General features: G+C 44.2%; 1 protein-coding gene across 1 annotated transcript; it reads left to right on the forward strand.

Moving 5' to 3' along the window:
- The first annotated feature begins 1,334 nt into the window (after positions 1–1,334).
- Positions 1,335–17,597, forward strand: LPAR3 (lysophosphatidic acid receptor 3). The gene is made up of 4 exons (XM_015870453.3): positions 1,335–1,695; positions 6,136–6,604; positions 9,172–9,929; positions 15,398–17,597. The coding sequence occupies exons 3-4, from the start codon at positions 9,194–9,196 to the stop codon at positions 15,745–15,747; spliced, it is 1,086 nt and encodes a 361-aa protein (XP_015725939.1). The 5' UTR covers positions 1,335–1,695; positions 6,136–6,604; positions 9,172–9,193; the 3' UTR covers positions 15,748–17,597.
- Positions 17,598–17,788: the final 191 nt, after the last annotated feature.

Genomic DNA, 17,788 nt, shown 5'->3' on the forward strand with positions numbered 1-17,788 from the left:
ATGTATTTTAGAAATCAATTTGTCTTCACCACCTGGTTGGCTTGTTTTTGTTTGTTTTCTTTTTTTCTCCCATGCTTTACTCTTGAAAGAAAGCTAAGAGCCAGATATTGGAGCTCCTCATTGGCTCTCTGTTCTGCGAAGGTTGACCTTAGCAGGGAATCTAGCACACATTGGCTCCTAATTCTATGCATTAATGTGGGCTTCAATTCTGCTGCTGGCTGATCGGTGGTGCCACCCAGCTGTTAAGGAGTAATGTGCTGTAATGGAAGCAGGACCTGAGCATAGGTTTTTGCAGAGAGCCCTGAGTGCAGGCTCTTAGCTCAGTCTGCATTGTATGTGATGAGCTTCACATTTCCAGGGAGCAAGTCTTAAAAGGAGAGAAGCAGAAGGGGGAAGGCAGTGAACAGGCAGACCTGGAAGCAAAGGGCAGGAGGGAGCAGAAGGCAGCTTCCTGAGCCATCTGCAAGGTGAGTGTTCAGTAAGAGGGGAATAGGGTGGGCAAGAGCTTGTTCTTTTACCGGGCTCTTCCCCTTATGAACAAAATAGGAAAAACTGCTGTAGTAGAGGTAGTGTGGCACATTGTGTTTCATGTTAATGTGTGGGGCTCCACCTATTTCTAGCGCTGTAGTATTTGTGTTGTACTTGCTACTGGGATGTCTGAGAAATAAATAGCCTTCATTCTATGACTTTCTTTTGTCAGTGCTCCAGCAGCCACACGTATGGCCCTGTGCACCTGAGCCACGTTGCCTGCATTTGGTGAATCAGACAGGTGGGCAGCACTGAGACAGACCCAGTGCTCAGACCTGTGGCACCTACACTGACACTTAGTTTGCTCTTAATGGTAAAGCCAGCTCCTGCATGCCAGGATGATGAGAGCCTTATGCGTTCTGCATAACCTTGTTGAGTACAGGATTGTTCTGTTCATTTGTTCTTATACAGCTGCTATAAACCCATCCACATCAGATGCTGGAGGGAAGCAGGCTGTGCAGCTGTTGGTGCTGTCCCCAGCCGCTCGTGGAGGTCAGGGCTGCTTCGTCCAGGTTTTGCTGCTGTGTTTCCCGAAGTGTGAGAGCTGTCTCAGCCCCCCGGTAGGCTCCCAGGTATGCCGGGGGGCTTCAGCGGGTGGTGGGAGGCCTCCCCTGGCGCCCCTAGGAGAACGCTCAGCCACAAAACATTCTACGCAAGGGTGCCCGGGACGGGCCGGGGCCGGGTGGCGCGGGACGGGTTAAGGCGGCGTGGGGCGGGCGGCTCCGGGCGGCGGGCGCGGCTCCGGAGGCTGCCGGTGAGTTCCAGCGGAGCCGCGGCACCGGGCAGGGCCCCGGCACCCCGCCGGGCCGGGGGGCGGGCGGGTCGCGGGCCTGGAGAGCGGAGCCCGGCTGCGATGGAACTGCTCGGCTGCGGGCTGCAACAGCTTCGGGATCTGTGAACTACGCTTCTCGTAGCGGGGCGGAGCAGCGCTTTCTGCAGCCTTATCAACTTTTGACTCCGGTCTGCCCTTCGCTGCCGTCCTTCGCTGCGAGTGGTACCGAGTTGCTCGGAGCTTCTGGAGGGGCGCAGCACAATATCCCACGCGTGGGCTGTGACGCGGTGCGGCGGCTGCGGGAGTCCCACGCACACGGCTGGTTGTACAGGTGTCACCTGGCTTTGCTTACCTCTGGATGTGTACACGCGTCGTGTCCCGCTGGGGCACTGGCAGTAAGTATGGCTTACAGATGTTTGCCGTGTTCTCTGAAGTTATTCTCTCTGAAGGTATGGTCTCGAGCTGCATGAGGCTAAGAGAAAATCGTGTTGTTTTGTACTGCTACTTCCAATTGTTTTTTGCTTCAAGGGGGAAAAGAAAAAAGCTCGTACCTTTGTGTTCCCACCTTTTGTGTGAGTGCACATCAGTCTGTTCTCCCTTCTGCAGGGAGCCCAGAAAAGGGCGATTCCCATTACAGGCTGGTGATGTGTGTTACTGTAGTTTGCTTCTTTGAGCATATGTGGTTTCTTACATGTTCTTGTGGTCTTCTGAGAGGTTTAGCAGGAAGCACAACTGAAAGTGAGTTATATGGTAGAAAAACTCAATTTTGGTAAGTTTGTCTGTGTGCTGAGAATGAACTAAAATGAAAGAAGCACAATAAGGAGAGACATAGGTTTATCTTGAGTAAAGCTGGTGGATGCATTTGTCTCTTTGCAGAATAGCAGGCTGCAGCTTCAGGGCAGCTGAGCTGGCTGGGTCCTCTCCTGAGCACTAACCTCCTGAAAGCACCCTTTGGCATAGCCCCTATGCTATCAGTTAACAGAACATAACCTCTGAAGTATAGGCTATCAATGAGAATACATCCCATGGAAGCAGTTGGTCATCAAGATTCATATCTCTGGATGAATTCTGCTCGTTTTTAAAGCAATTAGGTCCACTTCCATATGCCCAGCAGGTATGTTTCAGAGCCCACCATCCCTACCGCTTCCAGCAAAGTGTGTGCTTGCGAACCAGGGCTCTGAATCTGTTACCTGGTCAGATACAGGCAGGTGATTTTTCTAATCAGCAGTGGGCTGAGAGTGAAAGATGAAAGCTCACTTGATGGTGAATGTGCTGAAAGGATTTGTGTGTCCAGCATTTGAGTTCTGTGTACTGGGCTACAAAAAAAAAGAAATGGATCTGCTGGTGACCAATTTGCTGGTGAGAAAGCTGGCCATTTCTCTAGACCTTAGTTTAGAAGCAGGGCAGGTATTTTCTAGGAGCATGTTTCACGTTGTAATGGCTATTTGAACAGTTTTTAAATAATTTAAGTACTGTGTCTGTTTCCACATTATAGGATGACCTGCCAGCTCCTTCCAGAACCACACTTAAAGGAGACTTTAAATGAAAGCTTTGCAGTGAAGTTTTTAGTTTGAACTCCATATATAGATTTAGTAAACCATAATTTCAGAAAGTCTTAAATTACTGAAGTCTGAAGTCTAAACCTGTGGTAACCAGTGACTTACTTGGTAGCTGTCCCTAACAACTGCTTGTAGGAATCAGAGCATTAAAAAAACTTAGCAGTGGGGTAGCTGTGCTGGAGGCATGCCAAGAGATGAATGCTGATGAATGCTGAGCTTTGCCAGTACTCGTGTAGGTGCCCTCATGCTTCCCAGCCTGGCTGTCCTTACAGCTGGCAGCAGCTTGCAGGGTACCAGCACAGCCACAGGCACGCACAGGGTGACACTGCTGTGTGCAGTAGTGATTTCCAGCCTCTTATCAGTCTGTGTGTACAAGGCGCTGTGGTCCATGGCTGGCGGTACTGCTTCCCGTCCTTGTAATTTAAATATTTAGTTTTGAAGTCCTAAGGTTTTGGTAGGTTTAATGCTTTTCTTAAGACTCTTTTGTTTATAACCCTCATTCTGCAAACAATAATAAGGCTATTGGATGACTTATGAAGCCTTACGTTTTTCCACCACCTAACGAGTCACTGAAATAATTCAAAGAAATTATTTATATGTCTCAGAAATGCAACGTGCCTACAGAATTGTCTTGGCTTCCCTCATCCCATCCTTTCCCACTTTAGTCCAAACAATGATGCCATTAAAATGGGCTGTTTGTGTATGTGGTGAGAACCCCAGTGGAAGTCTGAACATTTCCATCAGGTTAACATTATGGAAATGAAGCAGGCTTGGAGTGCAAATGGATGTGGCACTCTGTTCTCCTTATCTTGGTCTTCAGCTCCCTTTAGAATAATATATTAATGCTACTTGTGTATGCTTGATCCGTGTTTGCAGTCAATTATCTGAAGTTATGAAGAAGAAAAAAGCCAACCACAGCTAGAAATGGGTTTCTGTAGTAATAAGTAAGTTCTCTGTGTTCAGCAGCTTGCTCATTAAGCTTTATAACTTTATAGTAAGATTTCTCCATCTTCCACGGCTGCATTAAAAAGAATGGATTTTAAAATTGTATTCTTAGTGCCTTGAGAAGTGGGCTGTGTGGGATGCTGTTCCAAGTACAGGCAGCGCCCACAGAATTTCCTTAATAAACCAAACTTAAAATGGTTACTTCTAAGATAATTTGTCTCTGTAAAACCTGCCAAATGAGTGCTGGCTTCCACCGCATCCTCTAATGGTACCAGATAAAAAGTCTTTGGTTTTGAGTCTGAGGTGCTCACGAATAACATTATGTTCCATGTGTGCCACAAACTGATTTGACTGAGAATGGGGATTTAAGGAAAAACTTCCTTTCCATCCATTTCTCTGAACTGATTTTTGTATAGTAGCAATTAACTTTTAAAGACAATTCAGCGTGAAGTGAGAGCTTACCTCACCGGATTCCTTCTTACAGTTACATATTAACATTTTTGGCTTGGGCTGCGTTACACACCCTTGTCAGCATTGGCATTTCTTTCTTTTAAAGCTGAGGTAACCTGAATGGGTTTCTTGGGTTACTGTGCAATCATTTGGCCACGTTGTTTCTCTCTGTGGCCGTGCATGCACTCAGGGCGTGGAGTGGAACGCAGAGCTGCTTCCCTTGCTGGGCTGGTGGTCTGGTACTGCTGCTGCATGTGGACTGCCTGCCTTCTGCCTGCCTTCTCAGTGGCTGGAGAAACAGAACTGTAGAGGTGCCAGCCAGCTGGAACCAGACGAGAGCCGGGGTGTCATTGTCTGCCTATGGGGCAGAAGTGCTGCCTCTTGGAGAGTGGAAATGCAGATGGATAGCTGCAGCACCATGGTGTTTTCCTGAAGCAACAGACTGGATGTGGGACCCAGAGCTGCTTGTCTCCTTTCTCTGCCTGCAGTGCCTGCAACATACGTATGTCAGTTTGACCAGCCCTGTATGCCCAAGCTGTTCTATGATCAGTCCAAAGGCATCTGCCAGGGCTCTACCCTACTGCAGCCTGGAGCACACCTCACCTGCTCCTCATAGCTTGTCCGCTCCTGTCCTGCTGTCCTCACACAGCAGTTGGGGCAGCTGCTTCTCATGTCCCCAGCTGATGCCAGCTTTGCCATGAGGTTATGGCAAATGCCTTAAAACAACATGACTTTTATTGGACAGGAAAGGCAGGGAAGCTGTGGCGTGTGCTGTGAATCACCCTGTGGCTTGCAGATGAAATTTTAGGATGACCTTCTCTTAAATTTCTCTGACGAAAATGCTGTTAGAGTTTCCCTTCAAAACTGGCTGCGTTAAAGATGAGAAGCAGATGAGAAGACAAGTTAATTTTGGATCAAAGTGAGATAAAAGTGATTTTAATCACAAAAAGTGATTTTAATCACAATTTGAATGCATGGTTTGGTAACTTTCTTGAAGATAACTATTTCCATTGGAGGACAACACTCACAGCTTGTTAACTGGCAACCAGCTGAAGCTTTTGTCTGAACTGTTATCCAGGCAAAGGTTTATTTTATTAACCCTTTAAGTAGTTAGTTTGATCCTGTAGACTCATGCCAGTTCTTGAGAATGTGAAGGATACATTCTGACTTGACACAAGTTACACTTGCATTGAGAAACGCAGAATCAACTCAGATGTGCAAGCTGTCTTTCAGCCAGCACAGCAGAAGATAAACTGGAATGGGGAGCACTTAAAATGTATGCTTTTTGCATTTGCAAACAGCTCAACCAAACCAAATCTTTTGATATTTTTGGAGCAAATAACTTCCCCTGCACAAAGGATATGCTCACTTGGAGTGCTAGAGGAAAGCTTACTTCAGAGTCTGTCAGCTCCTGATATTTGTAGCCACAGTTAGTTGAACTGAACTCATTAAACAGACGGAGGAAAATAACCTTTTTGACGAGGATATGCTCCTGGCACCATTAAAGTTTTGATGTATTCACTTTCAAGTGGCTTGCTGCAAGTAAATAGAGTAGCCCACCTGTAGAATATACAGTATATAGCTACTGTATACTGACTGACTAATGTAGTCATATATTTAGAGTTTGTGGAGGTCTGTAAAACTGAGTGACACAGAGGTGATGAATGGAGATTGTTTATTGTCCTTTCCTATAAAAGCTGCAAATATCAAGCTGGTGAAAGCTACTTTCAAAATAAAAGGTCTAGCTGTTTTTCTACTGCTTCAGTTTCTATTAATTTTATAACTTGGACCATCTGTGTTATGCCTGATTTTTCAATTATTTGTTTAAATATACTTAATCTAAACTGTCTAATATTTAATAAGTTTATTTTTCTTCTTTAGATCTGCCCTAATTAAGAGAATGGTCTCCTGTTTGGCTGCATAAGAGATGACCTGGAGAATCACATTCTGCAGTGTGCTAACCTGTGTCACTCTGGGAAATATGGGATATCCCCTCACACATGGTGCAGCACCAGTGAGGATACAGCTGCCTTGAGGTCAGACTGGTTCTGCTGTGAGGACACAGGAGTGAAATGGAAGTGTGAAATACCCGCACTCTGGATGGACTGTGGAGTGAGGAGTGCTCTGCATACCTAGACTGGTACTGGCAGCCTGGTGCTCTGCAGCACTGGGATGCACACAAGCCATTCATCTGTTCAGCTCCCAGTTGGATGCAGCCTCTGTCTGGACATATTCAGAGTCAGCTCTGTGAGCCTGAGACCTCATCTGTGTTCTGCTCCTCCTTCCTTAGCTCAACATCACAAGGCAGTGCTTCCAAAGTCATTCGTCATTTGAGCTGTGCTGTGTGACAGTGAGTGTACTATAATTATTTTAGCAAAGAAGAACTGACGGGTGTTTTTATTCTTTTTTTTTTTTTTTTTTTTTTTTTTTGAGGGAACTGTTTCAAATGAGGATGGAATCTCAATAATCTGTAGTATTTAGAATTAAAGTTCAGAGTTGATATTATAGATTTCTTTAAGCTCAGTCCCCGGAAAAGATACAAAAATGTCTGCAGATCTCTACTCCCTGGTCAATTGCAAGTGAGGGATCCACCTCTTGAGATGATTACACAGTATAATACATGTTCAGAAAGCCTTTACTGTAATTTTCACAGATTTTTTTTTCCCCCCCTACTGCTCTTGCCCAAAATGCTAGTTCTATATGCAGGTGCTCCCTGCCAGGCTCAGCAAGTCCTTTTCTGCCTCAGTGGGTGAGCCCAGAGCCGCCTGCACTGGGCAGGGCTCCCAGCTCCAGTGGCTGTTGCCGCTGCTTCCTGGGGACTTCTGGTCACATACAGATTTAATTACAGCTTGTTCTGAGAAGTTTTTGAGTGAAAATGTGAGATTTACTGACTGCTCAACTCTACTGTGCTGCTTTGAGCAATGAGAGATAAGCACGGATCTCTGCTGTGACTCCTCATGGTGGATCTGAGTTGCTGAAACCCCCTTATTTTTAGATAGAGAGTTGCTGTGTAATATTTCAGTGCAAGGGAAGATTTACTTGCTTCCTTCCACTTTCCATCCTTAAACAACTGTTCTTACTTCTATCTTCTTGAATTTGATGCTTTAATAAGAGATTCTTTCATAAAAGAAGTGGTTGCCTAGGTTCTTGAGGATGATAATATAGAAACCAGTGCCAAGCAGTCAGCCTTCCTGCTGACTGCAAGGTGCAGGGTTGAAATGAGAAGGGGCAAGGAGCAAGTTCAGGAAGTGAAGTATTCAAAAAATATTCAGTTTGCCGCAAGTATTAATTGGGGAGCAGTATGAAGTGATTTAAAATTAGATGATAGCAATATTGGAGGAGAGAAATAACCAATGTAATAAACAAAAGACAAACTTCTATAACTCAAATTATTTTTAATATAAACATGAATTGTTAGCCAGCCTGCTGGGGGTTGCTTAATTTGCTTCACAGTCACTATAGAGATGAAATATAACTGCTAGTCCATTATTAGCCTGTGATTACCTAAGCAAACCTGATCTTTATCTGTATTCAGAATTAGTTACAGAAGTAAAAAGCCTATGCCTGCTTTATGTCTCTGCCTGTGCCCATTTTATCTCTTGTTTTAACCTCTTTTTGGCCCCACAAAGTCATCATCTCTGTCATACGTGGCACCCCGAGGCTCCTGAGGAGGCTTATGGATCTGGCACCATGTGTCCCCCAGCAGCACTGTCCCTCCAGCTCCTGTCCTTGGGAGCTGCTCTGTGTGGTGCCTGCTGTGACCAGCATCTCATGTTGCAGTTGGGTTCCTGGGTTTGGTAAACCTTGTATAGGATCTGTTATTGAAATCATTGCTAAAACACTTACTCAGATTCTGACAGCAAACACGAAGCCTAGTGATAATCAGAAACCAACTAATACCTGACTGCACAGCCTTTGCTCTCCAAGACCAGCCACTGTTTGTGTAAATCAGTATGAGCTCCTTTTGGTTTGCAAAAAATGCAGTAAGATTGCCCAGGCAGCTGATATTGACCTCACTGGAGAAGCTGAAGTGTTCCATTGTCTGGAAACCAGACCTCCCCCTTCATCACATTTAGTAGTCCAGTGTCCAAAACAGTACCGAGTGGGTATAAGAGTACAGCCCTATGCTACTGCTGTGCCAGGGCTTTCTGTGTCCTACACTTTGGTTTGGGGTCTGAAGATAATTGGTGGGTGTGTGTGTTGCTCACAGGACTTTGGGTTGACAGCCCAATAAAATAATCTGTGGCTTCAGTGCCATTAAATACATGCAGTGTTTCTTTCCCATTTCTGCACATCTACTTAAATCCTGTAGCAGTAAATAACTGACACATGCTCAGAATATATATGCCTTTAGTATTTATATACATATGTTATTACATTCATTAATATATAATTAGAAATAAAAACATTTCCAGTAATAGGCTTTTCATTGTTTAGCCAGTTAAATGGAAGAGTTGTGATTTATGCTTCTCTGTCCTGACTGGATACACTGAGAAATGGAAATAATGATGGGGCTGTGGCTCAAATGTGGGATTTCACAGTCAGAAGGGCCTGGCTGTTGCTCAGACTTTCTTTTTGACCTCCAGGAAGTCACTGTTAACCTTTTAACTTCCATGTTGCTGCCTACACAGTGTGACTGTTAGTGCTAGGGCTCTGGAAAATTCCTGGTTCATCAAAGCATCATGCATTGCAGTCCTTTGGTGGACAAATATCTCCTACACTAGACTGTACAATATGAAAGTTGAGTGGGTTTTTTTAATTATTTTTATATTTATTTATTTATTTATTTATTTGAGGCCTGCAGATGTATGCCTTCTCATACTCTTTCCTTTGTCCCCAGAAGAATGTTGTTAGTTATGGTGCTTCAAACAAGGACCGATAGTTAATTTTAATTTTTTTTCTTTTTGCCCTTCATAGGATGCAGGGGCTGTAATCCAGGATGAATGAATGCTACTATGATAAGCGCATGGACTTCTTTTACAATAAGACAAACACTCATACAGCAGATGAGTGGACAGGGCCACCACTTATTGGTGTTCTGTGTTTTGGGACGTTTTTCTGCCTCTTCATTTTCATTTCAAATTCATTGGTCATAGCAGCCGTGGTCAAGAACAAGAGGTTTCATTTTCCATTTTACTATCTGTTGGCCAATTTAGCTGCTGCGGACTTTTTTGCTGGGATTGCTTATGTCTTCTTGATGTTCAACACTGGCCCGGTGTCCAAGACATTAACTGTTAACCGCTGGTTTCTGCGTCAGGGTCTTCTGGACACGAGCCTGACAGCTTCCCTGGTGAATCTCCTTGTCATAGCGGTTGAGCGACACATGTCAATCATGCGGATGAAGATCCACAGTAATCTTACGAAGAAGAGAGTCACCTTCTTAATTATATCTATTTGGGCCATTGCAATTTTTATGGGTGCCGTTCCTACCTTGGGTTGGAACTGCCTTTGTGACATTTCTGCATGCTCTTCCCTGGCACCAATTTACAGCAGAAGTTACTTGGTGTTCTGGAGTGTCCTAAACCTTGTTGTTTTCTTCATTATGGTGGTGGTTTACATAAGAATCTACATGTATGTCCAGCGGAAAACTAATGTCTTGTCGTCGCACACTAGTGGATCTATTAGCCGTAGGAGGACTCCTGTGAAGCTTATGAAGACCGTCATGACTCTCTTAGGTAAGAGGCTGCCAATGATGTAGCTGATCAGTGTGTACAGACAAAATAGAAACTTGCTAATGCCCTGAAGTTGGTTAGCCTTCTGTCCAACTTGAACTGTGGAACAAACGTTGCTTGAAACAGCAGCCTGAAGTAGAGTGACAGTCGACTCTTAGAGGATAAGCCACTCTGGTAAATGCTCAGGCTGCTTGGTTGTAAGCAGCTTGTTACAAAATACAAATTATATGTTCTTTGTTAGTGGGGAGAGCAAGCTGTCAAGTACCTGTGGAGGAAGGCTTAGGAAGAATCACTGCTACTTAGAAAAATGCATTCCAAAAGATGTTTTTTTATGTCTGCACAAGGTTCTGGATCCTTTTGGCTTTTTTCTTGAATTTACTAGCTATTCTACTCTTGCAAATGCACCTTCCTAGGGCTGGGAGAGGATGTTTGGTGGATCTATGATCTTTCTCCTTCCAAGACTAGCTTTGTAAGAAGAAAATTCACTTTCATCATGAGATTTTACCTAGATTCTTCCCTAAGGATGCTCCGGATAGTTAAGCAGCTCAGTTCACTGCAGCTAGTTGTGATGCAGCTGTTTTTCAAATAAATTAGAGGGTCCCAGAGTGGGTGGCTTTTTTGTTGGAAGAAAATGCTGGCTGATGTGATGAATTTTACCAAGACTTCAGTCTGAATGAGATGTTATGTAAAAGATAGACTTCACTCAAGTACGGCTTGTGCAGCTCACTATGGTGGGACTGGGTTGTCACTGGCTCATGTAGTGGGGACTCAGATCATGGATATGGCTTTACTTCTGATGTTGTACGAGTCATTGCAAGACAGGTGGGGCTTTGGGGAAAGTTGGTTCCATATGTACCTGGGACACAGCTTTGTGCTGTACAGTGGTACTGACTTGCATCTAGCTCATCTATGCTCCTTCAGGAACAATTGTAGAGATGCTTCTGGGACTGAGAAAATTTCACCCAGACTTTCTGCTGTGCTTTGTGCTGCAAACAGTTGGCCACTCTGCCATCTCCCCTTTGCGTCAACAAACCTGCTATTCCAATCTTTTCCATTTTTGAGGTTGGATAGGTAGACAAGTAATCCTAAAGATACAGAAGGAAAGCAGAGATATTTATTTGTAATCATTCTTTCGTGAAGGCTATTGCTGTAATGTTGTATTAAGCAAAGCTGGACAGGTCTGAGTAGAATCTAGGAATAGCTGTTAGCTCTTAGTGACAGTGTGTGTTTGCCCTGTAGAGCTAAGAGGTATTTGTACTGGAAGGAAGGCTATTGAGCTGGTACAGGCAGAGAGGGAGAGCAGTGTGGAGAGCACCTATAGGATTAAGTCCAAAGACCAGAACAAAACCTTCTGGGTGTAATTATTTACACTTATTTCTTGAGGCAGTATGAATCCATTCCTGCTCCTGCTTAGGCATTTAGGGAAGAAATAACCTACTTCAAAGTTCATGTCCTTCCTTTCAAGTTCTCTTTTCCTTTTACTGGGGAAAAGGGGGTCCTTAGGGTTGATTTCAAGATCGGTGTCAGCTTTTTCTTACTACCTGAATGGCTCCTAAGCCGACAGATTAAACTATGATTCAGGCAAAGCATCTGGTGGTACAGCTTGCTGGGACAGGCACATTTAACTTAGAAAGTCTGTGTGCTGCTTTGTAGCTCATCATTTTTACTTTGCCAATCAGAAGCAAAATCAAAACAGAACTTGCTTCCATAGAAGTCAAATGAATACATATATCATCTACCCCAAACTCCTGTGTCAGAGGAAATGTTTCTTAGCATTTTCCTTCATACCAACCCTATAAATGTTAGCTCTGTGAGGCTTTTTATAAATGATTATTTCTAGGAATAAGAATTTCTTAGAACAGTTTAAATATGCATTCCTGGCCTAGTCATCCAAGCACACTGTGCAAAAGGCATTAGAAACTGGATAGCCATGTTTGCTGCTCTTTCTGATTACTAAAAGAGCCCTCAAGTGACCATTTCTGATGCTTTTAAAGCTGTTCTTATATCCACTGATGCAACAACATATAGCTATATGCAGCATGTGGATATGGGGTTTTCAGCTCAAGGTGGTTACTTTCAGTGGCTTGCTCCTAAATGTATGAAGATGCTTTGCAGTAAAAGCCTGATATGGTCTTTGCTAAAAACAATTCCAGCAAGCTCTGTTGCTGGAGGAAGTGTGACGAGAACGATGGTGCTTGCTAACATGCCTTCTTGGTGTCATGGCTGCTTCAGCTGTTGGCATGCTCTCCTCCCCAGGGAAGGAGGTGGAGGCAAGGCATCACTTCCAAAGCATTGCTGTCCTTTATGGGTGGAGTTCTCCCATGGTCCTGCAGTTAGATGCTTGTGAGCCTGTGTTTCAGTTTAACTTTTTGGATGCATGGTGATTTCAGCCACAGACAGTTCTTTGCACCATTCTTTGGGCTTGCATAGCTCCTTCAGAGACCTGGACTGAGGTCCCTGTTATCTCTCCTTTTGCCATAGCCCCTGTGATCCATCACAGGATAGAAGCAGCAGAAATGACATTCCTTTGGCATGCCAAACTGTAGGGAGTTACATGACTGGAAATGGGAAACCTAGCAAAAGGGGTTAAAATCCTCAGCCTTGCCTTAGTACTGGCTGAGCATGCAGCTGTGGCTTAGAGGAAAGGTAGAGGCAGATAAGTGTGATGTCCAGGTGGTGTGTGTGCCACAGCTTGTCTGAACTTGTCAGTGACATCCCTGATGAAATAGCTACCTTGAGGCAGATGACTCTCAGTTCTAGTAAATATATAGTTTAATCAGTAACATTCTGTTTTATGTGCACGTATGGTAAGGGCAACTGGAAGCTGCTGCATTGGTGGTGGTGGTTTTTTCTGCTTTCATTCTTAGTGTTGGCACACAGAGAGACAGCTTTGATGTGGAGAGATTTATGGTAAAGCATCAGTAGTGCTTCCAGGTAGACAGGAATTCCTTCATTTTTAAGTATAGATGATGTAATCTACAAGGAAGTCCATGTTTCCAAACAAGTGGAAAATCCTCATGTTGACCTTGAGGCACTGTGATACTTGATCTCTCCTAATCCAGTGCGAAGTCTCAGAACAGTTCTGGTTCATTCTGCAGCCAGGCTTTGCTTCATGTCATGCTCTAAATTTTAGAGTCCCAGAAAAGAAATTATTTTGGAAGTGTGGCACTTTGTCAGGAAGCTGCTGCGAGATGAAAAGTCTGCAAAGAAAATCACTGGAGCGACAAAAGAAAGGCTTATATTTAACCATGGCTCCTTCTGAAAGGCCTGTGGTTAAAAATAGCAGAATCCTAGAAAGGCTGTAAGTCTCTGTGCCTTGCTTTCACCAGTGCCTTGCTATGAGTAAGATGTGAATTGTTTAGGTTGTATGCCTTCAGAACAACATGCATTTTGGGTGGAGTTGAAGTAGGAGCCCCAGTACTGTCACTGCATTCCCCTCTGTCCCTGTCCTTGGTCATGGATTGGGTGCAGCTTTCCAGAATGGGGAATTAAAGTTCTGCGTGCTGTGCTCTGGGTAGCAGAGAGGTGTCTTTAGATGTTGTCTGCCTGTACTTTTGCCTTTGCAACACTGATAAGTCTCCCACAGTGTATCCTGGGAATTTATGAACTTAGGCTGCCTGCTGAGCTCAGGATTTGTTTGAAGGAGGGATTTCTCTGTAACTAATATTAGACATGGCTTCGGGGTCTGTTTCTTCTGCTGCTGACTTTCAGGAAAGCAGTTCTCCACCTTGCATGCTTAGGTACTGTAAAAGGAATGCTTTCTGTGCTTTCTCAGGGGAGAGCTTGCTGCCATATTAATTTCTGCATGGAGCTGGTATATTTGCCAACAATTTTGCCAGTGACCCTTTGTGGCCTACAAAAGCACTGCGTTCGAATACTTGCTGAGCCTCACATGTAGTCATTCTGGTCTGGGTGGTCTGATTCCATTGCTGGCTGCAGTGGGTGGGATTTGCCCTTAGCCCCAGGGTAGTAAGTCCGTGTAATGCTTGCTCCACTGCAGACTGTAAGATTTGATGTCACCGCTGCTTACTCAGCATGGTGGGGCCAAACCAGCGCGTGGTGTGGGGACTGACCAGAGAAAGTGCATTGTGGTGGCAGCCTGCTGCTCCTGGTGCCAGTGGTGCTGGAGGAATGTTACTGATGCTGACCATCAACTCTAAGCTAACACTATGAAATTGGTACTTAGCATCACAAACAGCTTGGCACAGCAGAATAGAAAATGCATTTTCTGAAGAGGCAGTCTTTTGTCTTTGCATTCTGCTTAGTACTTCTAGGAACAGTAAACTCAAGGATTGCACTTCACCTGGTGTCCTTATGACGCTTTTCAAAAGAACTGTCTCCAGGAGGATCATTTTGTATCAAGATCTGCACTGTGTTGCCCTGGATACAATGCTACATTGCATCCAGTGTAACACACGAGTTTGTTTTATATGCTGTTACATGGCCTGACATTCAAATGGGGGCTCTCCCCACTGAACTCCTGGCTGGGGGCTGTGTGTATTGCGGCTCAAGCAGGTGCTGCACAGAATGAGCACTGGATGCCAGAGGTGCTTCTAGGCTGGATCCTGCCCATAGCCACCCTGGGGGCTGGGCACAGCTCAGGCATAGGGAAATCAGCGGTCTCCTAGAAATGAGCAGGACCAAAATGGCCAAGCAGATAATGAGAATCCCAGGACAGCTTCTTAGCATGTAGCTGCTATCATCCTTATGTGTTTCCTTATTTATTTTTTTTTTAAGCCCAAAAAAGGGCTGTTACAAATGATCGGAATTTCCTCAGTACAATATTTGAAATGTGCTTTCACAGAGTTGTAATTTTCTATTTCAGTATGTCAGGCAGCAATTGTGGCTTGTGCTAAGTTAGCATCACAATAGCAGGACTGTGGGCTCCCAGGCGAGGAGCTGATGGTGCTGCAGGACACAAGCAGAGATGGGAACAGGCAGGGACCCTGTTGGGTTGCCATGTGTAACCCCCACCAGCTTCTCCCACAGGTGGGAGCAACCCTACTGCTCCAGGGCTGCGGGCTTTTGTCATTTTGTTTCACCACTCTCATTTTGATTCATCTTCACTAACTCAACCATTCGTTTATTTCTCTGTTCTCCCTTACAAGTGGTGGCAGTGGGAAGCCTCTGGCCATCTTCCAGCGTACAAAAGAGAAATGAAGAGAAGGCATCATGTCCATTCTAAGTGCTAGCTGTGGTCTTGCTTATCTACCAGAGTGGTCATGTTGCTGTTGTGAGGACCTTTTCCCACCTGTGTTCAGGCTGGGGCTGCCACTAGCTGGATGCTCTCCCTGCAGGCTCCAGCAAGCTGTGTATTCTGGGCCTGGCAGAAAGGCTGTAGTAGATGCAGTTTTACATCTCATAAGATGTAAAAAGAAACCCCTGGGCAGTGTGAAGCATATATATAGTTTTTTATTTATACACATATATATAGTTTTTTTCTTGACATTCTCCCTTTCCTTTATTTCTAGGTGCGTTTGTTGTTTGCTGGACTCCTGGCCTGGTTGTCTTGCTGCTTGATGGCCTGAACTGTACCAGCTGTGGGGTTCAGAATGTGAAAAGGTGGTTTCTTCTCCTGGCCCTGTTGAACTCTGTTATGAATCCAGTAATTTATTCCTACAAAGATGATGAGATGTGGGGTACCATGAAGAGAATGCTTTGCTGCTCCTCTGATGATAATAACCAGGAGAGACGCTCATCACGAATTCCCTCAACTGTGCTTGGCAGGAGCACGGACACCACAGGGCAGTACATTGAAGATGGCATTATTCAAGGGACAATTTGTGGAAAAGGAGATCTTGGTGAGAAGGGCAACTCCTGACTGATTCAAGGGACTGACTTGGCTGAGAACCAGAGGGGGAAGGGAGAAGTTTTGTAAGAGCAGATTGACTGGCAAAGCTAGTAAACAATATATCCACTTTGTTCCAGAGCCTCAACTCCAGTGTTAACAAAAGTTCTTGTAAATAATTGCCTGATGGAAAAACACTTTGTAATGAAGAAAACTTTCTGTGCTGCAGTCTTTCTCCTCTTTTTTTTTTCCAGATACCTGAACTGAGTTTTGTGTGACTGGAGTAATCACATCTGAGAAACTTTTTTTTGTGCATGGGAACAAAATGTAAACAATATAGTGAGACCCTCCAGTGCATGGCATTCATGTTTGAGAGTTTTCTTGAGGAGGGCTGTAGGCTGGGCTGGACAGAATTGCAGCCTGTTTGCTTTCTCTGTTTACAAAGTTCATGAAATAGTTCATACTTACCTTCTCTCTTACTCCTCTTACTTTCAAGATAGGTAGTTTGACGGTTTGTTAAAGCTGCGCCAGAAACCCAGCTGTGATCGAAAGACCAAATACCTGTGCATGTGTATATCCAAGTCAATCATAAATCATCAGGATGTGACATTACAAAAAGCACAAGAGTGATTACTGCTCCCACACAGGCACGAGTGCTGCAAGGAGACGTGCTGCACACTTCACTGCTGTCACGTAGGTGGCTGTGGAGGGTGGACTAAAAGCATGGCTGGGTTCATTATGCTCGCTTCATACTACTAGATAATATCAAATGGGTGGTTCACCCCTCTGTAACTGTTGTGTCATTGAGGGAAGTGATACCTGAAACCCTGTTGTAAGAAGGTAAACTTCTAAGGGGTGTCTAACTAACGCGTGTTATGCATAAGGCTCGATTAAACTTTTAAAAGTAGAAATTAAAGAAGAAAAATTCCAAAGACAACGTAACAGTTACAGGACTACAAAGCCATCCTGACAGGGTTGGACAATCAATATATATTTAACCTCTGATGTACAAGCAGTTCTTACTGGACGATGCTTGAGGGATGAAGAGGCCATGAGAAAATGAGCAATGAAGGGCTTTCAGCATTGAGACTGACTGTGTCCAGTGTGAATGCAGACACAGCCCAAAAACCCTGAAGTTTTGACCTAGGGACTATGCTCTAATAGGATTCCAGCAATTTAAAGCTCAAGGGTGATATTTTTAAATTGTGAACTTCTAGTTTAATAATTGGAACATGTATTTCTCGGTGCTGTGATAGAACAAGAGTTGCCTGTGTTGTCTTAAAGAAAACCTGATTATTGGTCAACTTCATTTTGGGAAGTTTTGACCACTTGAAATGGCTGAAGAACAACATCAAGAGCGTGTTGTATGAGTCCAAAAGATAATCAGTGGTTTGGTTTGGGCAAACTCTTTTGATACCACCTGAGTGCAGGTATCTGGATTGTGCTGGCCAAAACAGAGCCTGTGCCTGACTTAAAGGTCGAATTGCATTTTTGTAGAAGGCACTGGGGGATTTCTCAGCAGGCCTTGGCTTACAAACACAGCAAGCCCTTGTTCAGAGAGCTCTCCTGTAAAACAAGTTAGCTAGAAGGTGTATGGCCTAACATTTCAAGGTAAATGCTGTATTTACGAGTAATGCTGCAAAAGTTTACATGTGTTTGTTTGTTTTTGCCATTATAATGCAATGTTCTTGTGCAATTACTACTTTGTTAGTTTGGTGTTTTGCAAAGTATGTAAAATAGTGCTTGTTAGAGCCAGTGACATTGCAAAGGCATATCATGAAAATGTTTGTCTATAGAGCTACTTGCAGCGCATGGTTTGTGCTAGCTAGGCTGAAACCAAGTACATAAAGCTAAAGGAAAATAAAATGCTATTTAAAAGTGAACCGCTTGTTTTGTTTCCTGTTCAGATGGTGATTGAATGTTACCTGGCACCACAAAAATGGTGATGCGGAAACCTAATTTTATTTTCTCAAATATGGGTTTATGTTTGAATAGGATTGGCTAGTGGTGCCAAGAAGTGTTGCAGTGTAATGCTTAGTTGGGTTGGGTCCTGAAGAGAACTTGCATGAAGAAG

The sequence above is a fragment of the Coturnix japonica genome, chromosome 11 (assembly GCF_054131305.1).
Source record: "Coturnix japonica strain WE chromosome 11, WE-NBRP24, whole genome shotgun sequence".
NCBI lineage: Eukaryota > Metazoa > Chordata > Aves > Galliformes > Phasianidae > Coturnix > Coturnix japonica.